At 31.4% G+C, this 21,996-nt stretch overlaps 4 protein-coding genes across 13 annotated transcripts; 2 read left to right on the forward strand and 2 right to left on the reverse strand.

Annotated features, from left to right (window-relative positions):
- Positions 1-3,369: 3,369 nt before the first annotated feature.
- On the reverse strand, positions 3,370-14,657 carry fray (oxidative stress responsive kinase frayed). 10 transcript variants are annotated; one of them, XM_089267587.1, is made up of 7 exons: positions 14,033-14,345; positions 12,834-12,905; positions 8,312-8,355; positions 7,085-7,899; positions 5,499-6,252; positions 5,265-5,410; positions 3,370-3,770 (listed from the first exon to the last, which is right to left on the reverse strand). In XM_089267587.1, the coding sequence occupies exons 4-7, from the start codon at positions 7,796-7,798 to the stop codon at positions 3,687-3,689; spliced, it is 1,698 nt and encodes a 565-aa protein (XP_089123713.1). In that variant the 5' UTR covers positions 7,799-7,899; positions 8,312-8,355; positions 12,834-12,905; positions 14,033-14,345; the 3' UTR covers positions 3,370-3,686. The 10 variants fall into 10 exon arrangements, with proteins under 10 accessions (XP_089123713.1, XP_089123710.1, XP_089123711.1 ...); XM_089267584.1 differs by lacking the exons at positions 12,834-12,905; positions 14,033-14,345 and adding exons at positions 10,005-10,083; positions 11,604-12,117; XM_089267585.1 differs by lacking the exons at positions 12,834-12,905; positions 14,033-14,345 and adding exons at positions 10,005-10,083; positions 11,604-12,117 and having other exon boundaries at positions 8,312-8,824.
- An 833-nt stretch (positions 14,658-15,490) lies between these two features.
- On the forward strand, positions 15,491-17,153 carry LOC107370877 (retinol dehydrogenase 13). The gene is made up of 5 exons (XM_015938838.3): positions 15,491-15,653; positions 15,751-16,022; positions 16,088-16,192; positions 16,261-16,681; positions 16,776-17,153. Exons 1-5 carry the CDS (start codon positions 15,580-15,582, stop codon positions 16,927-16,929), a joined length of 1,026 nt encoding a protein of 341 aa, XP_015794324.2. The 5' UTR covers positions 15,491-15,579; the 3' UTR covers positions 16,930-17,153.
- LOC107370883 (sperm-associated antigen 1) lies at positions 16,985-18,368 on the reverse strand. Its single transcript, XM_015938845.3, has 4 exons — positions 18,214-18,368; positions 18,016-18,143; positions 17,320-17,954; positions 16,985-17,242 (listed from the first exon to the last, which is right to left on the reverse strand). The coding sequence occupies exons 1-4, from the start codon at positions 18,247-18,249 to the stop codon at positions 17,148-17,150; spliced, it is 894 nt and encodes a 297-aa protein (XP_015794331.2). The 5' UTR covers positions 18,250-18,368; the 3' UTR covers positions 16,985-17,147.
- Positions 18,369-18,694: 326 nt separating this feature from the next.
- On the forward strand, positions 18,695-21,992 carry LOC107370850 (Golgi-pH regulating cation channel). The gene is made up of 13 exons (XM_015938805.3): positions 18,695-18,953; positions 19,032-19,095; positions 19,202-19,308; positions 19,376-19,510; positions 19,580-19,792; positions 19,866-19,959; positions 20,035-20,380; positions 20,447-20,540; positions 20,621-20,807; positions 20,880-21,122; positions 21,198-21,336; positions 21,425-21,455; positions 21,521-21,992. Exons 1-13 carry the CDS (start codon positions 18,846-18,848, stop codon positions 21,560-21,562), a joined length of 1,803 nt encoding a protein of 600 aa, XP_015794291.1. The 5' UTR covers positions 18,695-18,845; the 3' UTR covers positions 21,563-21,992.
- Positions 21,993-21,996: the final 4 nt, after the last annotated feature.

The raw sequence follows: 21,996 nt of genomic DNA on the forward strand, positions 1-21,996 counted from the left end.
ATAACATGTGTGCTCAATGGTGCTTCAAGTTGCCTTTTTGTCAGGTTTACTTTATAATGGATGATACTTGCATGTAGACGAAGATGAACAATATTGATTGAGATTGGGAAATGTGGATGAAACCATTCCATGAAGAGTTTTGGGAGAATGTCGAAATTCCTATTTCCAGATCACTTTGAAAATTATTTTTATCTAATTTACTGTCGATTCTGAAAAACTCATTGTTTCATTTGAATTTCCATTCATGAGATATGTTTGAAAAAAGTTGATAAACTAGGCAACTTATGAGACCCTCTTTTGGGTTGAGTTTTTAAAAGGTAACTTTGGGTGTTGAGAAGGAAGGATTAACTTGGACCTTATCTGGTTCAGATTTAGGCTGAGTGTATGAATCAAATTTATGAATTAGAAATGGATGAAGCCGAAATATGGAAACACTCCATGCTGTATCTAGAATCAAATATTGTAATGCAACTGATTATATTTCATGATGAACTTCCTTTTGAGGCTGAACAATGTTAAAGTAAGATGTTGAAAGATCGGTCAAATCACATGGAGTCTATTCATTGAAAGAGCGCTAAAAGATATCTGGATTGATGTTATTCAGAGAAACAAGCTCTCATCAAAATAAATAGAAACATTTAAACAATAGAAACGTATAATTATGTTTTTTAAATTTTCCGGTCAATAACATGGAATACAAAGGTCAATCTTTATTAACCTTTCCATTGCCTCAAAATTAGCCAATTAGCTTATCCAATTGACAAGAAATTAAAGACTCGATTCAATATAAGACCAGATATTATGGTTTACTAGCCACAAATCACATAAGATACTAATTTTGTAAAGAAAACCTTTTTTTCAAAAAAATCATTAATATATTGAATTAAAAACATTGAATAGAGTCAAATTAGACTGAAAAATATCCAATTCTTGGAACTTCATTTCATCCAAATTTCATTCAATACTTGTTTTGATTTGTCATTAACGATGGGTTTATATGAAAATAACCTTTCTTAAAGTAAACCCAAAAACATATTTTTAGGTATTCTCGTTAGTGAATGGTTACCATTAACAAGCAAAATAAAAATACTTTACGCCAATGGTTCAGGTGAACCTCATGTCTTACCAATTCAATTAGTTAAAGATGTAAAAGGATCGCAAATAGATTGAAAGCTGAAAAAAAAGAGATAAATCAAGTTAAATTGAAATGTAGGTGAGTCTGAAGTTTGAAGACAAACAAAAATGTGTATATTTTAGGGCAACATTTTGATTGTCATCCAATTTCATCTGTTGACAGAGCAAATCATGAAAATAACAATTGTATTGACACTTGAGTTTTCCTCTGAAAACCAATGTCCTCTTCATCTCGTATCATCACATCAGTACAACAATCATACTCACCATTATACAGTGAACATTCAATCAACTGTTTATATTAATATTATCCAAGGGTCGACATTGAATAATGGCCACAGATGATCATGTTCATGAGAAAAGTTTCTCATTTAAACAGCAATTTGTTAACTCACTTTTGATTCATGTTTTTTTTCCTTCCACTTCACTCTTGTACATTAAATTAAGTGTTGGCCTGAAAAATGTTAACTTTTCTTAATGATTGTTCCATGTATAGATGAACAATTTTACTCCAGAGTCTACTTATCATAAGCAAGTTCAACTATTGAAATAACTATCATTAACAGAAGTAAGATGGACTAGTTCTGGTTCAAGCTTGTTCAACTGTTATTAATTATTTAAAGTGAACAATTGCACTGAACTCTTTCACTTTGGCAAGCTTGTTCAATCAGCCTTTACAATGATAACAACTACTTTGAATACACTTTTAATTTCAATTTGAGTTGTTCAATGTTGTTTTTTTTCCTGGTGAGTGTATTTTTCAATTCAGATAACGCTGGTTGTACATTTTTGCTAATCTAACTTTTGAAGGTAACTCTTGAGATTAATCAATTCAACTCTTGTTGCTCACAAAATTTCAAGCCATCATCATAAATCATGGGTAAAAATTGAAATTTGCTTTACAACTGTTCAACAACACTATTATTATACTAATTTAAAGTTGACATTGTTAAGATTAAAAAAGGAAACTTCATTTTTACAGAGTTAAGCCCTGGATTAATGAAATTATTTGGCTTGTAGATGTTGGATGAGCACAAAGATTGCTAATAACATCAAATGATGTTAACGGCAATTAACTCATTCTGTGAATGTTTCTTTCACTTTTATCCTTTTTTACTATGAAATTTATTAAAAATGGATCATCAATTGTCTGTTTTGCTTCAAAGTGAATCCTTGAACTGACTTTGTTCACAACAAAAAAAGATGATTGTGAAAAAAGATAAATCTGAGTCTTTTTTTGCTCTCTTGGGCTCATCATGAAGGACAACAATAATGTTAAGAGAAACAAAATTTGACAAAACAAGACCAAGTTATCACTTTTTGCTTTGCCTTTCTTTTTGTTGCTTTTTCCTTGGTTGCTTCTTTCTTGTGAATCTATTGTCCGATGTAAAGATGCTGGTCATTTTCTGTGGACATTTACAGCTTATTATTATATTTTTGGTTTCAATCAAATGAAAGATTTGCTTCTTTTCAGATTTCTTTCCATTCCATTAGATGAGGCCAAAAAATTTTGTCAGTTTGCTTTTTGTTGCCCCTAAAAACTGAGAAAATGGAGAAAATGAAAAAATAAATAATATCATGAAATAAACATGATTCAATGATGGCAAGTTGACAATCATAATCTCGAGCTTTTAAATCAATCACATTATCAGACATAATGGACGGTGGCAAGTTGAATTATGAGACAAACATAATGTCCAGCTATTAATAATAATAACACTATTGATTATTTTCATACCAAAGTGAAACAGATTCAAGCAAAATGATCTCTTGTTGATGTATCAACAGTAAGCTAAATTAATCGTTAACAGATCGCTAAATTATGATTAATTTAAAAAGTATAGATTTGTAACAGTGTTTTAAGTTGCAACTTGGTTAATAAATAAAATGCAGGATCGATCAAGGTTTTACTTCCTTCAACACTGTTTATTAATAACTTGATTTGCTTCTTTCATCCGATTGAATCCCTAATTACTTGTAATGGTTTTATGTCTTCAAAAACCATTTATAATTCAATTCTTTCCATATGTGGCAGCAGATGATTTTTCTTGATCTCAAATTCAATTGCCCGAGTTTCTTGATTTTGTATTCAGACAACTCTCTATCCGTTTCATTGTTGGTTGTTTTTGGTGAAAATTTGGAGATATATTTTGGGTCTAAAGAAAGAGAAACAAGAAAATTAGATGAATAACAAGCTAGAAGTGAACATGATTTAATTTTAGGGAAACTGCAAAATTCAAGCATTTAGTTTAATGAATTTTTTTGTTCAACGCATTTATTAATAAATGTATGCTCATATATGAATGTATGTATGTTATATGTATAATATGTGTGTTTTTTGTGAGTCTTCATGTGAAAATTTGTAAGCAATATTTCCATTTAGATGATAATGAAATGCTCACTTTTTTGAGGCCATAAAGAATCAAGAGAAAGAGATGCAAGCATACAGTTCTTTATCTTAAGAAATAAAATAGTTGGTTTACTGGGTGAACGATAGAGATAGGAAGGAGTTAGGAAAAGGATGTACACTATATTATCTACAGAGTTAACTTTCAATCTGCAATAGAAAGTTGAGCAAAACCGATGAGAAGCTTTTCATCAGGTACTTCTTTCTCATCTCCGTTATTATCATGGCTCTGGAATGGAAAAGAAAAAAAACAAGATTAGTAAAAAGCAGAGTAAAAAACATTATAATAGTTAATGGGAAGAAAAAGATGAAAGTAATTGATGGATTAAATAAAGTAATGGTAAACAAAAATTGAGATGAGAAGTAGCAATGAAACGCTTTTGTCAATTAGATTAAGAAACTTCAACTGATAAGAATTAACCATAAAACGAATTAATAATCGATTTAGTTGGTTTAATGTACGATACAAGAGATGGCTGGAGATTGATATGTTTTGACTAGATTTTGATGGTTGAACAATGTTAGTCTGATATTAACTTTTATGCAAAATAAACTACATTAAGATTTGAGAGGTTTTTCCTTGTGATTGACCTATTTTTTTCTGGATATAATAGACAAAAGAAGATACAATGTGACTGGCAGTTAACCAATAGATCAATACTAGACAGTGTTAAAGTCATGATAAGACAAAATTATGAGTTGATATCTTTAAACTGAAAAATTGAATTCATCATTGTGAACGTTGAGAGAATGAGTTTCACATCAATTGTGCTTTTAACAATGAACTACAAAAGGCATTGAAGACGTCAATTTTTTCACAGGTTACCTTTCAAAGTTTCCCTTTTAAATATTGATACATTTTCGTCCGATAACTTAGACAATTGATATTTAAAATAAAATAGAAACTCATTCTCTATTATTGTAACATGAAAGCATCTTTTGAAACAAACGGTTTGTTAACAATATGACGCTAGTAATTTTTTGAAACTTGTTTTACAATAAGACTAATAATAATACTTGATTATTCCTTTTTTTTGTTACTCTTATTCATTTTTTAAGTTGGCATGGTGGAGGAAGAAAGTAAAAGAATGAAAGACTGAATGAATGACTAGAAGATAGAGGGAGAAAGAGAGAGAGAAGGGAGAGTGAATCAGACTGAGTGATGATCGTGAATTTTAAGAGTTGTCTGCGAAAAGAGAATTGACTTCCTCAACAATTACAGTGTTGATGAAAATGCGTAGTTGTTGATTTTTTTCTCGTGGCTATACATCTACGTACAAAATTCAATGGAATAGCTGAAGAATAGTCTTTTTGTTTGCTGACTTTAAAATTTTCATCAGATTAAAACACTCAAATCAAATAGTATCATGAAACATGTGGCCTTGAAAGTTGAGTTTAAAACTCTCAGAATAATTAGCTGAAAGAAATCAGGTTTCCCTGTTTTACCTAATTTTTACACTTATTTGAGTGAAGTTCAGCAAGATAAAGAAAAATATATATTGCCTCAGATAAAGGGTAAAGTGCAAAAAATCGTAGGTGTTGAAAAGCAATCAAGTTAAAATATCATAATAGGGCGAGAAATAAGGAAGAATCTGAGTGCTATGGATGCGGAAGAGTCTGTTAAAGTACATGAGAATGAAGGTGAGACGAAAGAGTCTGTTAAAGCTGATTGACCTGAGAAGAGTACAAAGTAGGATGAAATGAATGAAAAACATTTACTAACCAAAGCAAAGATCACATTTTTCATAGAAATATTTTGCTCGAAGTTGGTCTCTATTAATTTTTGAAGGTTCGAGGCAACGGTTATCACATCACGATTATCAACTAATCCGGCTTGGACAAGCTCTTGGGCAATTCCTTCAGCAGTATCTGTGAAGATAAAAAATACAAGATTTGTAAGAAACAATTTGAATTAAACATTGGAAGAGGTAAACATCAAAGTTAAACATTGACCAACCTCTGTCTGAAGAATACTCAAAACGAATATCGTTCAAATCTTTTTGTGAATTTCTTATTCTTAGAACAAGATTGATAGTTTGGGGCGATGGAGCAGGATTATTGCTACCACAGGAATCAGATCCACTTTGCGGGCCTTGATTGGCATTTGAAGGCACTTCGTGAGAGGTTGAGGATGAGGAGGAGGCAGAGGAGGAGGTTTGGTTATTTTTTACACCATTTTGACTACTTTCTACATTGTTAATATCAATGATATTATCGGAGGTGCTACTACTACTAGCATTATTATTTATATTATTATTGGTTGTTGTAGGTGACGCTGAATTATTATTATCAATCTTATTGTTATTTGGCTGGGTTCCGGAGCCAACTGATGAATTGGCTGATGAGTCTTTATTGGCGTCATTTGGATCGGAGGAATCATCATCTGATGACCAAACCCAGTCCCCTGTTTCTGTCCGGTGTAGTCTCCCGCTGGCTCCTGGTGGTCTTTTAACATTTTTAGCTTTCTTGGCTCTTTCCTCTATGCTTGGGGCACAGGGTAAAAGATTTTGAACAAGATACTTTTTATCCTTTGCTTTTCTCATGAAAGGATGCTTAAGCAGCTCAGTTGCAGTTGGCCTTTTCGACGGATCCTTTTGTAGACAATCACAGATCAATTTCCTAATAGATTTACCATAATTCTTGTATTGGTCCTTTTCCTCAGCAACCGAATCAAGAGTTGGAGGATCATTTTGAAGAGTAAGCATTAATACCTAAATATGTTGAAGAAAAAATGATGAAAAGTTGTAAATAAATCAATGAGTGATTTGAGTAAGCAAATTATTAACACATCAAAGAGTCAACACATGCAAAAGTTGCTTTATACAATGCTTTATAAAGAAACAAGTCATGTTATTGCATATTCAATAAGTAACGAGATAGCAAACAAGTTGTACGTCAATCATTGTTAATCAAATTCTCCTTGCATATTGGCAGCAAGTGCATACCTCAAACATTCTTCAATAAGCTTAGTGATTAAAGTGAAAATTGATTATTACCACTGAATTTTACAATATTTTTAAAAAAATATTTCCTTTGCTTGTAAAAGTGTAATAAACTAAATCTATTGATAACTTTAAATCGGACACTACAAAAATGTGAGATTTGCAATTCGAGATAGAAATTTGCAAATGAAGAATGTATCATCAACAAGAGATTAACATCCTGTACCAATAGGAAAACGAATCATGCAGATATCAGGTGATTTAATAAAGAAAAATGGCAGCACACACCATCAAGGATATCCTAATACACTAATACTCTATTAATTTCAATTTCCTTGACCTTTCAATGAAAAAGGTAAGTTTAAATGACTGGATGATAGATAACCACACTTCCTTGATAACAGTGGCATGTTAAAAGGGAAAAAAGTAGATACAATTTATGACTGGAATGAAATAATGAAAAGCTCTGTCGTAGAACAGCTTGAGTAGCAATGAATATAATGATAAAATCAATGGTGTTAATTGTTGATTGCTGTTGTGTCGTGTGTGTGTGTTGAAGATTATTAATGTGAAGATGATAATAAATGATACATCTTCTTACCTTCATGGGTGGATAAATATGATAAGGTGCAGTACCGGTAACCAATTCAATGGTAGTAATACCTAAACTCCATATATCGGCTTTAAAATCATATCCGGTAACCTGTTCCATGACTTCCGGAGCCATCCAACAAGGTGTACCAACAAAAGTGTGACGGGATCGTTGTCGAGAGAGATCACCACCGGTAGCAAGCCATGAACTTACACCAAAATCAGCAATCTGTACTTCACCATTTTCACCTAAAAGTATATTACCAGCTTTAATGTCACGATGAATTTGACCATTATTATGAAAATATTCCAGTCCCTTGAGAACTTCTTTTAGAACGGTAGCAATAGTACCCTCATCAAAGACACCATGTTTACAATCCTCTGTTTTCATTTTATGTTTAATTATATCCAACAAGGAGCCTCCGGCAAGCAATTTAATTACCAACCATAATTCCTCTTTTACCACAAAACTAGTATGATAAGAGACAACATTTTCATGGTTACAGGCTGTCATTGCTTGAATCTCTTTTAATAGCTCGTCCATAGAGGTATTCCATTTTTCTAGATTAATACGTTTAATTGCACATTTCTCCTTCCTTGGTTTACAGTAAGCAGAATGAACCACTGCAGTTGCACCAACACCGATAACTTCACCAAGCTCATAATCATCCTTACCATTGGGCCAACTATTGCCTGATTGGCCCAAAGAGGAAGAATTATCCATTGTATTTACACTGTGTTTATATGGCAATCTTGAATTTGATATCCATAAGAAAGATGAAGATGATGATGTTGTTAATAAAGTTGATGGTGAGGATGGTGAAGCTGATGAGGATGAGAATCACAGAAAAAATGGGTAAAGAAGAAGAGAATTAACAACAAAATGTAAAGCAAGAAGAGGAAGCATTTGCTAAGCAAACATCTTTACAACTTAGGAAACCGCTAGGGGCGCTGATGCCGGGCGCGGTTTTCCATTTTTATTGATTTTCAACATTGATTGATATTTTTCAGCATGGCAATAATCTGAATAGCTCTGTTAATCATGGTTTATATAAACAAGGTAATGGCCAATAACAGATAAACTAACGGTTAAATTCAACAAGACTAAGGGTCAACCAAATACAAGAAAAAACTATTACATCATTTAATGTGACCGGTATTTTATAATTGAATGAAATTGTGATAGATTTGCTGAAAATGATGGAAAGCATTGGATCAAGAAGAGAAATAAACTTACATGCTATGTTGTGATGAGGTCGAGTCACTTGTTAAGGTAGAAATCTAAGTTTAAAATGAATGATCTCAATAATTACAATTGTAAAAGGCAAAAGTTGCACAAAAATGAAAAGAGAAACGTTCAAAATACAAAATTCAAATGTAATTCACTATCAAATGTTAATTAGCTGTTGCAACACCAGCAAATCAAGTAAAACAATTGGTAAATTTAAATCGCATTTAGGTAAACCTCGTGCAGCACAAGTGGGATAAGCTTAAAAACATATTCTGCAAAGGTTCCCATTAAAATAATGGAAAACGGGTTTTTGCTTTTGCAAATTCAGATTTCAACCAAGTGATTACATCAAGAAATATGAGTGGAATAGGAGTCACAGATAGTTAAAATTGTTGTTAGATTAACAAACCACTGACTAAATCATTAACTATTGTTTGTAAACCAAAAAAATGAGAAGCAAACTCAATGCATGTTGATGGGCAAGTCAAGCAGTCAACAGGAAGACAATTTTGTCTCCTCCTTTTATTTCCATTGGTATTTAATTGTATGTTGTTGTTGATGGTGATGATGATAATGATGACGGTGGAGAAAAAAAAACAAAGAGACAACAAAAACACAATTAAGGAACCAAGCAAAACAAAAAGTGAATTTATAGCGAGTCAAAATGATAACAGAAATAAAAAAAGTAGAGAAAATGAAAACTCGGTAAAAAGGTATTGAGATCGGTGGAGTGGCAACAATGGTGTTAAGGGGAATAACCATGTAAATATGTATTTATCTGGGTCATTAATGGATTGAAGAGAGGTTGAGCTTCACTGAAGATAGAATTTATGATGAGATGATGAAAAAAAGTAACGTATGGAACAGAAAAAAAGAAGAAATAAAATCAAGTTAACATTGTAAGCTTTTTGTTCTTCTTATAACAAAATCTAACTCAACACTGACTCTTTCAATATGTTTTACATCGAGATTAATTTGCTGACTCTGAGTTCAACTTATTCAAGCAAACAAAGGGAAAACTTGAAAACCAATTGATACTCAAAGGTTGAACTTGCCATAACAATGCAGTCTGTCTGCCTTATCCAACCCTTACAAGGCTAATTTCAAGTCTACATCTTAACCAGAAAATTTTTTAAAACAAAGATAACCCTTGAAGTAATGAAATATCAACTAAAATTGGAAAACCAAATAAATTAGTTTCCCAACTAGACTTGTTCATTTTAAACCCTGATTGTTATCAGTAAATGGGACAAACTAACACTAAATCACTTCACCTGTGACTTAACAATTAACATTAGAAAATATAACTTCTACTATCCCTTTCAACCCTTTTTATTGTTCGTCAACTAGATTATCATTTCCCTTCCAATGCATTATTTCGGTCAAAATCTATGCGCAGTTCAAGTACATGGTTGTTGATCAGATGATTAAACCATTTGCAAAGGTTAATCAAAAAAGTACAATCAGCTAAATGATCAACGACTCTTCAATATATCTTCAATGTTAGAAGAACCATTTTTGAGTTGAAAAAAGATAGTAAAATGTCAATTTTGGGTTAACCAGAAAAAAGATAAACATTGAACCAGATTTTTCTCACTTTATTACTTTATCAGTCAAACTAATGAAAAATTATTAAACAAGATAAAAACCCATAACAGTCAATAGAAAAAATTGGTTGATTAATGCAATTAGCTCTTACCAGTTATCATTTTTGCCAATAACTATTAATGCGTTTACCAAATCAAGTGGTCAAATCCATGGGTCAATTTTGTTGTAAACTGATAAATTGATAAATAAAATTGACTCCAATTAAAACAATGGATTTAACAAGTAAAATTGTTTAGGTGTTGAATCGGGTTGAACAATGAATGTTATCTTTAAAGTCATATGGGTTTGAATGGTTATGAATATAAAAACAAAAAACTTGAATCAAGTTTATGTCATTAGATTCAGTTAAATTACAATTGAGATTTCAATCTTTAATCTAATAAAAAACAAACATGAAAATATAACAACAAAAGCAATCAAGGATAATAATGAAACCATTTTAATTTACTTTTGAATGAAATTGTTCATTTCTAAGCTTTCAATATGGTTGAGATCATTTCCAGGATTCAAATAACATTGATTAATCACAGTTTAAGGCAATCTTGTAATTGTAATTAATTTCAATGAATAATCAACCATCATATCAAGTATCAAATATATTTTTAGCGACTCTAAACCTTCTAGTATGAAAATTATATTGAAATAACCCTGGTTTCATTGAAAATTCTTAGCTATTTAAATGACTACTCTTGAGTAAAAAATTTGGTTCATTATTTAAGATTATAAATGTTGATAAGTCAACATCACAATCAATGCAAGACTTGATTAAATCAACCTAAAACGGGTAAGTAACTGATTGACTTAATCTTGTAAATCTTGGCTTCTGTGATTTTATCAACTCACTGGTTGGTATTCATTGAAAGGTGATCCTACAATTGGCAAATTGTGATTACAGAGTTAATCAGATTGACCCTCAATTAACCAGTAATCACTTGATTATAAGGAAAAGTATTTCCCAGCTTTCAGCTGATAACTAATTGTTTCCTCAACAATTTATTGACTCTCTGCCAATCAAACGATATATTTACACTTGATCAATCAAGATCAAGAGAGGTGGGATCTTCAATTAGCAGAAAGATTATTATGATTATGGTAAAAGAGGAAAACAAATTGTTATTAAATCTGTAAGCTCAACAAGTGGAGGAACCCAAACTGTAAATGATTCAATGGTGATTATTCAATGAAGATGCAAAGCTCTGTCAAGGAATCTCTTTCAATTAATTGATAAATAGTTTCACATTGAGAGGGAAGAGTTAAGAAAGGATGAAGAGGGGAAAAAAAGAGTTGGAAAGGTACATTTTCATTACAGTATTAGATTAAAATTTGAACGGCCTTAAGGAATAATTATGGTTAGTATTTTTAATAGAAAAAAAATATCAAAACAGAAAAGGGGAAAACTGGTTAGGCCATTAACATCGTAATTAATTTCTTTCTCATTCCTGATCCGGTCTGATTGGTTTGGGTTAATTTAACAGTTATCATCATTCAAAGGTCTGATGATGATGGTGATGGTGGAGAGGGAAAAAAATTATGTAACTAGGCTATTTAATTCAAGGTTAATGGTTTATTACCTTTGATGGAGTTAAAATTTTAACAAATTAAACAAAGTAAAATGATCAAGGCCAGGGTTAGCCCGCCTTTGGGCGATTTTGTATATCACTTGACCCAATAAACAAAAGATGGTGATTACCCTTTAGATGATTGAGAAAAAATAACGTTCAGATGTTTGATGTTGATAACGATGATACAGATGATGGTTATGGTGATGGTGTTGGTGAGGATAATGATTTTTTCCTAGGGGATTCAAAGTCTTTTTCAATGATCACAAACCATGTTGGTATTGTAATTAACTGTAACCAATCCACTAATAATAAACATAAATCTTGATTAAACTCTTCAAGAGGTTGATTAGATGAACTGGAGGAACAGTAATTACAAGAGAAAAGTAAATTTGATTAAAAACGCTTTTTCCAGCTTTTCTTTCCAATCCGTCAACTGCTGTTAGACGCATAAGATACAAAATGGAGGCATCTTCTGCAGAGGGTTTTCCCGGTTTTTTTCCTGTTTACAGCTAATTCACAAAATTCAAAGCTACAGAGGCAATCGATGAATAACTTCCGATTAGAATCAAAATAAATTTGTCGCTTGATTCAACATTTGATGAATTAACAAGAAAGATACAAAAATAATTAACAGGCAACAAAGAAACTAAAAAATGGGAAAATCACAGCATGTCTCTATTTAAATGGAAGAAAAAGCTCCAAAAGCTAACGCAATTGGTTGCAGATAATCGATAAAATTGATAAAAGGACGTTAATCAACACCATCTCATGGACATTTAAGACTATTTAAATGATCCAGTAACAAAGTGACCAAAAAATTAACCAGAAACGGGTTCAATCAAAGAGTTACTTTTGGGTTCATATTACTGCCATCTATTGTTTAATTTATATACTTTCCATCATTTTTTGCATTTTTACAATTTAGGTTTAGTTATCGTTTCAATATTTTGAATATTTTAGTAAACAATTTTAAAGTTCATTTATATATTTTTTGATTGCTACTTGTTAATTGTTATATTAATTTACCAAATTTGTAATTCTAAGTTTTGTGTTATTCTGTTAATGATTTGCTAATGGTTTGCAACTGTTAAAATTACCACTGAAATGTGAATTTGTATTTTAATGAAAATAGGAAATGTAGAGTGTTGAGAAATGGATTCCTTTTTTGTGCTGATTGTGATGAAAAATGAAAATGGTACAAAAAATAGATGACAACACATGGAAATAAAATGCTTCAAGGTTGTTCCTATCAAAACTGAATTGGCCATGAAACTTTTATAAACCAGATTGTTCATCATTGCTACCATTTAACAATACCACTGATGGTAAGTAATCACTTTGATTATTGTTATTATTACCTTTAGTTGGTCTTTTCACCATCTCCACAGTTGTGTCAATGTTTCCCGTATTAATTCAACCGTAATCCAATTCTGTTGATTAAACAAGATCATTAGAGTTAAATCATTAATCAATCTACAATTAATTAGTGTTACTCCAACAGATAACGGGTATTTCCAGCCCAAGACTGGTTAAGGTCAGAATACTGTAGGTTAATCTTGATATTCAACCCAAAAAATTGCAAGACAACTCAAGAGTTACTAACACTAACAACATGATTGTTAGATGAGATTCAACTGAAATTTTTGCAGAGTTGGCCAAGCTTTCATGGAATCAGGTGATAAACCTTTGGCTTTACATGTAAATAATGTCATCAACTTGCAACCCATATTACTCGAATCAATCTTAATCAAAACTATTAAAAATAAAATTTAAAGTCATTAGCCTTTTCATCTATTCAAATGTACTCCAAGTAAATCTTTGCCACTTAACACTGAAAGCTTATCTTTTCATGATATTTCCTAGCAAAGTTGATTCTTCCAAAAGCGAGTTTCATTTGATTTGTCAAGATTAAAAGAGTCAAATCAGTATCGAAATCAGATTGAAAGTTGTTGTAGGTTTCATTGAAAAACTTAAAGGTGTGTTGACTGTTTCATTCATAAAAATTTCAATCAACTATGATAAAGTGGAATCAGGCTTTTTCATTCACAAGATCCTGTTTTCCCTGATAAGATCACTGGTTTTGATTTACCAGTTCATTACTATTAATATTTACAATCAACAACCTTGTTAACCAAATGATCATCTTGTATTAAGACAAATGAAGAGCAGGAAATGTCAATCTATCAAGATTATGAGCATTTTGAATAAACAAAATTGATTAACCCAAGATTGGCATAACAATTGTTGATCAACTAGACTTGAACCAACCAAAAAGCCATTTCATTGATCAACAAAACAATCGACTAATTGAACAATTAAAGTAATGATTTTACAACCATATAAATCATGATAATCGATGAAATGAATCATTCCTACCAATTTCCTTACCATTCATAAAATAGGTAAACTAAACAGGTTAATAGAAGCAATAATTTGACTCAATTAGAAGATAAAATTGACTAATTGAAGACAAAGCATAAATGATATAAATATTGATTTAAATCACTGTAATACATTCAGCAATTACACAAAAATTAGTAACATTAAGTTTACTTACATTGTCTTGTCCTTTGAATTGCTATTGTTAAGTAACATGTTAAAGTTGAAATGTTGAGGTTAACAGAAGTGAATAAATCCAAGCATAAAAACAAACTATTGAAGTAAATGTTAATCCTGGTTAATTTGGGTTCAGGTTTTTGGGTTTCTCATCAAATTGTTGCTTTCCAATTGATTACACTTGATTGGGTTTACTCTGTGTTTAATTAGCAACTAAATTTGAAATTGTGTTGATGGTTGAAACAGTAAAGATGGAATGAAATGCGATTCGAGAAAACAAATCATGACAACTTATACCATATTACATTAAATTGAAGATGAAAGTGGAGAGTGACTGGGATGAGAGGGAGGTGATGATGATAACGATGATAGTGATGTTAGACGTCTAAGGATGATGATTGATGTGATGAAATGAAGCTTATTGTGAATGTCAAAAATGTGTGTTGATCTAAACAATCAAATTAGATTCAATTTAAACGCAGTTTATATCCAACTTTGTTGATTTTTGTTTGAACCTTAAAAGAGTAAAAATTGAAATTATTATTTACACCATTTTTCCGAGAAACTGTTCATTTGTCAACATAATTAATATTGCTAAATAAATGTTTATTATATTTTTGCTGGTTAAATTGATTGAGAATAATTTTTGCTATTCACTTCATTTCTGATTTATTTTATCTGTTGGCGTCATTTTACAACAATTAACCGAGTTTATTGTTTCCATTGTTACCTTTTCTTCAACTGTTGTTCAACTTGAATCAATTGTTTATCGGTATTAGTGTTGAATAACATTGATGGTGAAAAACAGTTTTCAATTATAATTTACGTAAATCTCTTAACCACAAGGTTATCAATCAATCATCAATGTTTAACCTTATGTTTAACTTTCTCTATTTACGATGATTTGAGCAAACAGCCATTTGAACTGAACATTTATTGTTTAAGATGATTTTACGATGACAATTAAGAATTTCTAGAAATTAATAGATCATTCTTGCACTTCAAATTAAGAAACATTTTCAACATTTACATAAATCTTGCAGATCATTTGATTGGTGATGGTGAAGTTCAGGTTTACAATTGCTGTTGTTGATGAAAATTAATTCACAATTTAATGGTAAATCTTTTTGATACCAAAGTAACCAGCTTTGGGTACTTTTCATTCCCCTTTAGCCAAGTTACCGGTCACCAGTAACCAAAGTATCTAAGTCGACTGATTTATTAATACTCTTGGTGTGAATCAGTTTAAAAAACATTAACTTATTCATTATGAACATCAATTTAATAATTCGAGAGTAGTTAGATAATTTAAAAAAACAGTTAGATTTTGTTAATTCAGTTATTTTAATGGTAATAGTTACTGTTTGAATTAATATTAAGCCGGCGATGGTCGATTAATCGATAGTCTTACACATGTGACTTTGTTTCTGTTTTCAAGTCTAAAACATTTGTAAGCATTGTTTATGTAAGTTTTGCATGGTTTTTTGATACAGTTTCACTTTTTTTCAATTTTATTCATAATTCAGGCGAAATTTTTGCTAATTCAAAATGAATCTTGGAATGAAAGTTGCTAGTAGTGTACTTCTTACTGGAGGTACTTATGCAGCTATCTATTTTGGACAGTGAGTTCGATCATTTATTGTTTTCTTTTTGATTATTCATTATTAGCCAATTTTTCATCTATTGTTTGTTTATAATCTTCTAACTTTCATTTTACAGTCAAATGCTAGTTCCTAATTACGAAGGAAAAGAAGTGTTAACTGGGAAAACGGTTCTAGTCACTGGTGCCACGAGTGGAGTTGGTAAAGCTGTTGCGTTGAATTTAGCTGCTAAAGATGCAAAAGTGATTTTAGGCTGCCGTGATCAGGAAAAGTGTATCTGGGTTCGTCGAGAGGTAGCTGAGAAAACAAAAAATGAACAAGTCTTCTGTTCAATGCTTGACTTGGCTTCTCTTCAATCAATCAAAGAATTTGTGCATCGGATGAAATCAAGTAAGTTTTTAAAAAAATAGTTTTTTGTGATATATTTTAATCCTTGTATTCTTTCTCTCCAACAGAGGATATAAATTTTGATGTAGTTGTTAACAATGCTGGAGTCATGAGGTGTCCAAAAACTTACACCAAGGAAGGATTTGAAATGCATTTAGGAGTCAATCATTTAGGTAAAACTACTTCGATGGATTTACACCTAGTCAGGGATATAAAACACATTTTTCATTTTCTATTTCAGGACATTTCTTTTTAACTTACCTTTTGCTGGATGATTTGAAAAGCAGATCAGCTAGAATAATCAACGTCACTGATCAAGTTTACAAAAAGGGACAGATTAATTTAGAAGATTTAAATAGTGAACAAAATTATGATGCAGTCAAAGCTTACAATCAGTCAAAATTAGCTAATGTTTTGTTTACTCAAGAATTAGCCTCTCGTTTACAAGGTTCAGGAGCTCATGTTTTCGCTGCTGATCCTGGAATTTGTAATACAGATATAATGAGACATATGGGTGTCCATAAATCACTTATGGGAAAAATATTCGTCAAACCATTCTTGAAATTATTTGGTAGATCTCCTGATAAAGGAGCTCAAGTAATTGTGCATTGTGCACTCTCGCCCGATTTATCAGATGACCACGCGAACGGTAAATTATATCGGTAAGTAGATGCTAATATTCATTCATCATTTGTTCATGTTTTTTTGGGAATACATGTATTAAATATCTATCCTTTTTTCCATTTTCTCATACAGTGACAATAAAGAGGTTGAAATTGTGCCACATGCAAAGGATGATATTTTGGCTAAAAAATTATGGTTAATTAGTGAACGTTGGACAGTTAACCGTGATAAACCATCTGATTCTAGTTTGAGACAAACTGCAACTTCTGTTTCACCAAATTCTTAATCGTGAACTGGAACGTAGATTTGTTTTTTGGAGCATAGGTTTATAGAGGAACAAATTACCTTTTTCAAAGTAGATAGCATTTACATTTTATTAAATTGAGTTTTGCAATAATTGAAATGGTCATAATTAAAATGCTTGAGAAGACATTTTAAATTTATGAAATGTACATTTTGTATCTAGAGGAATTTAAACAATATTTAAATTAAAGACATGAATGTTTATAACATGTATTTTTTGCCAATTCTTCCAATGAAAGTGTTCATATCATCCTCACTTAAACAACTCTTCATATCGACAATGAGATCTCTGAGATCTGGAAATAGGAGAAAATAAATCAAATTGAATTAAAACATTTCCAATTGTATAAAAGCTTTTGTTTTGAAAACTTACATTTTTCTTCATGTTTCTCTAAAAATAGAACCAAAGTTGCAAATTTTTCTATTTTGGACAGTTCAAGTAACATATTTGATCGAAAGGCAATATCTTCACAAGAAGCCAGTATTCTCAGAAGGTCGCAAAAGACGAAAGGCTCCATAGAGTCACGAAATATTTCTCTCATCTTGGTTACTCCAATGTTGGTAATGTAATTTAATTTGGTGAAATCAGTTGAAAGTTCTCTCCAATCACAATAGAATTCAAAGGTGTTTATTGGTATCCTGTTAATAACCCGATTCGAAATGGGAAGGCTTTTCTTGGAACTTGGTCTTACATTGAGGCGATTTGATTGTTTCTCATCACCGGATGGAAGTGTTTCAATTTGTTTGTTGTTTGAGTAAAAAGTATCACTGGACGAGATTGGTTCAATTAGGCCAGCTTTTTTAGGAGACAAAAGTTCATTAATATCTTGGACTTCTTTGAGCGCTTGTTTATTATTTGGTTCTAGTTGAAGAACTTTTTTGAAGTCTGTCAGTGCCTTTTCATAGTCACTCAACATTTTAAAAGCAGTTCCTCTCCTGAGATAACCTTTCACATAGTTGGAATCTAGTTTTAAAGCTTGATTGCAGTCTTTTACCGCTTCATCTGGTCTGTAATTAAATGAAAAAAATTTTAAAAATAGAGGCACAAACAAAGCAAAATTCAACATACCTGTTGAGATTCAAGTAAGCCTGAGATCGATTGCCGTAAAGAAGATGATTGGTTCTATCATATTCTATTGCTTTAGAGTAACAATTAACGGCACTTTCATAGTTTTTTTCCTTGAAAAATTGATTACCCTGTATAGATACAAAGAAGAAACATAAACAAACCATCAAAATTTGCCATTGCCAAAGAAAACCGACTTACCTTTTCTTTCTCTGCTAAAGCATTTGGGTTTGACATATTCCACAGCTCACAAATTAATATTAAAAATTCAAATTATGATATTAGAGTAATTTGAATTAACTTGAGTAATAAGAAATAGACACTTAGAATAAAATGCAAGTGAAATTTTTTAAACAACACTTGATAAGAAGCAACAACTTGATTCACTCTAATCACCGGTTACTAACCGTGATTACCGTAACTAACCAAACCGTGAAAACTACAAAAAAGCAATATTAATACCAATATTAATATTAATATTAATTAACAAAAACAATATTAATACGGTTTAGCTGATTTAATTTTTTGTAATAAAATTGAAATTAAAGAGCATTTCGTACATTGAAAGTTGCAATCTGCTTTTCTCTCCGTTAAAATAACCGCGGTTAATGATAACTTAAGCTTATTCACCTCACAAGTGAGATGATCTCACTGTTTTTCTCTGTTTATTTCAAAATAAAATTTATTTACTCTGGGCTGAACTCACATAAAATCTGTTAAATTAGTGTTTATAATGATAGTTTTCTAAATTATGATTGTTTTCTCGTGATTAATTCATAATCTTCACTAATTTAGATGACTGTGGAAATTTAAATTATAAACAATCAATTTGAATGGATATTTTTAAGCTTCTCTCTTTCTCATCTATATTTTTCATTACTTTTTTGAATCAAGTAGATTCCTTCCCCGATCCAGGCAAATGGAGTTTCTCTGTTAGCAAGGTAATTTAATTCACTATATTTCTTATGCTAATAAGTTTGCCATCATGTTCTAATAGTTTGGATTTTCTTTTATTTCAGCAAAAATGCCACTACTTCAATGTGCATAAGGTTCTCTACAAGGATTCAAAGGTGTCAGTTAAAGGTAACTTCAAATTTATATCTCGTTAATATTTTTAGTTGTCGTCTTCTCTTAATTTTGTTGTTAATTATTTACCCAAATGTATCTCACTGCTTCACTATTTCTACAGTACACTGTGATCCTGGACCTGGATCGCCCAAAGATATGAAAATCAAAGTTGGATATGTCATAAGAGAATCACCTTGTTTTGAAGAGTATGTTGGACCTCAGCTAATGGTAAGTTGGTGAAATCTCTCAGGCTAGATGAGAATGCATTTAATTGACTTGAATTGTTTTTTTGCAGAGTATCGATTTCATCGCAAGTTTCTATCACTGTCCTGTCGACCTTTATGCTGCTTTTGGATATACCAGTATTAATTACTTGAAAACTGAAGAAAAAGTGGTGACTTGCGATCATCTTATCGATGAAAGTTTAAAAGTAAATATTAAATACTCCAGTTGTGTAACTATTTTACTAATCACTTATCCATATATTTTTCTCTTACAGACGATCAAAGGAGAATTTACAACTTCTCCTATTGATATTTATGCTGGTAGCAACTGTTCACGACCTCCTCAAATATGTGAAACTTCCCCTTCTTCAACATTTTTCTATCGAGAATTGACCCCAAGTGATAATGATTTTGATGCCAGTATATCTAAGCGATCTGTCGATTCTACAAACCAGCTCAAACATCTTGTGAAACGATCGCCTTCTAAAGTATGTTACAATTACATGACTATTTTTTGATCATATATTAATTATTTGTTGTTATTAATTTATTGTATTATAGCTTGATGGCTCAATCTCTATTCCATATGATGGAGTTTATTTATTGATAGTTTATATGTCGGCTCTAGAGCCTGGAGATACTTTCAATGCTATTGGTAAATAACATATTGATAAATGAACCACCTTGTTAACAAATCTAACAAATTGATAATTTCCAAAATATTTTATAGTTGACCTAGAGATGAAAGGAGAGAGCGGATATCTTTCAGCAGATGAATGGCCTCTCTTACCATTTTATGGAGTAATGTCGATAGTATATCTTTTTTATGCTATTGGCTGGTTAGTTGCTTCTGCCATGCAATGGCGAGACCTTTTGAGGATACAATTTTGGATTGGTGGTGTAATTTTCTTAGGAATGTTGGAAAAGGCAGTATTTTATGCTGAATATCAATCAATCAACTCTACTGGTCAATCTGTTAAAAGTGCCATTCTTTTAGCTGAGTTGGTATCATGTCTTAAACGTACTTTAGCCAGAATGCTTGTCATCATAGTTAGTCTTGGCTTTGGAATTGTCAAGTAAGATTTTATTTCTTTTCTATCAATCATTCGCTTCAATTTTTTCTTCCATCTTTTTTGAAACAGACCAAGATTAGGACCCATGCTTCATAGAGTAGTTTGCGTTGGAGGTCTATTTTTCACTATGAGTGCTCTTGAAGCTTTACTTCGTGTCTACCGAGTAAGTAAATGGATAACCAAATCTCTTAAATCTTTTTATTTTTGAAAGCTAACTTTAATAAATTCCATTTTATCTTAAAGCCAAAAAATGATCCAACAAATCAAACCTTAATGGCTGGCATCCCTTTAGCTGTTTTAGACAGTATTATTTGTTGGTGGATATTCAGCTCTCTTGTACAGACGATGAGAACATTACGATTACGAAGAAATCTAGTCAAACTAAATTCGTACAGAATTTTTACTAATGCCTTAATTTTTGCTGTGCTCTGTAAGTAAATTTTGTTGAAAATTAGTTGAAAAATGTTCTCGAATAACCAATAATGTCTTTATCTTACTGCAGCTTCTATCGTTTTCATGATTTGGGTTATTCATTATCATAAATTTACAAAATGCATAACTGACTGGAAAAAATTATGGTTCGATGTGGCGTACTGGGATGTGCTTTTTTCAAATGTTCTGTTAGTTATAATGATTCTTTGGAGACCAACTAATAATAACCAGCGTTACGCATTCACTCCTTTATTGGATGCAAGTGACGATGAAGACGATCTAAGTGATCAAGTTGTTATGAACGAAACTTTTGGTAAGTTCGATATGCTATCCTGAATTTTATATTCCTTGCTAATCGCAATTTTCATATATTCCGTGTGATCTTAAGATGGAGTAAAAATGAGACAACAGTCTTCCGGATCTTCGTCCAATCAACAACAAAAAACCAAAGATGCAATTCTTAGTAGAGAAGCTGAAGAAGATCTCAAATGGATTGAGGAAAACATTCCATCATCTCTTGTAGACGCGTAAGCTATTATTAAAGCCATAATATTAATTAATTTATTTGTGAATCAATGGTGGAAAAATTAATTATTGCTCTTTTTATTCTTCCAGGGCTTTACCTGCTCTCATCGATTCTGACGAGGTAAGTTTTACTGGCTAAATCTTTGTCTAAATAGCTTCAATTGTTAATTATTTCATCTTTTTCAGGAGATTATGTCGACCAAGTTCGAGAGGAGCAAAATGGAATGAATCTACTATCAACAGGGGATAACATGCTATGGAAATTTAATCTGTACACTAAGCATCACGTTTCTTAATCAGACGCCTTGATTCTGTTTGACTCAAATCTAGTTTACGTCTTTATCATCTCCTCTGTGAATTCGCAATGCGATTTTGATGAAAATCTATGCGAAATTTTTGTGTATTCTGTAACGAATTATCCAGTTGCTATTGAAACAGCATAATTACTGGATAAGATTTTTCTATCCTCACTAATTTCTATTCGACTGTGATATACTTTACTAATACAACTTACGGCTCTCAACTATCATGATTTGTACTTTTCAATTCAATTCTAAATAATTCTGTGCTACTTGTATCATAAAAAATTTTCCTTTGTCAAAACTTAAGGACATTACAATGAATAATAATAATAAATAGCATCAACTTTAAAGTAAAATTGC

Source organism: Tetranychus urticae, chromosome 2 (genome assembly GCF_039701765.1).
Source record: "Tetranychus urticae isolate SD_2017Ah chromosome 2, NJAU_TeUrti_SD_1.0, whole genome shotgun sequence".
Classification (NCBI taxonomy): domain Eukaryota; kingdom Metazoa; phylum Arthropoda; class Arachnida; order Trombidiformes; family Tetranychidae; genus Tetranychus; species Tetranychus urticae.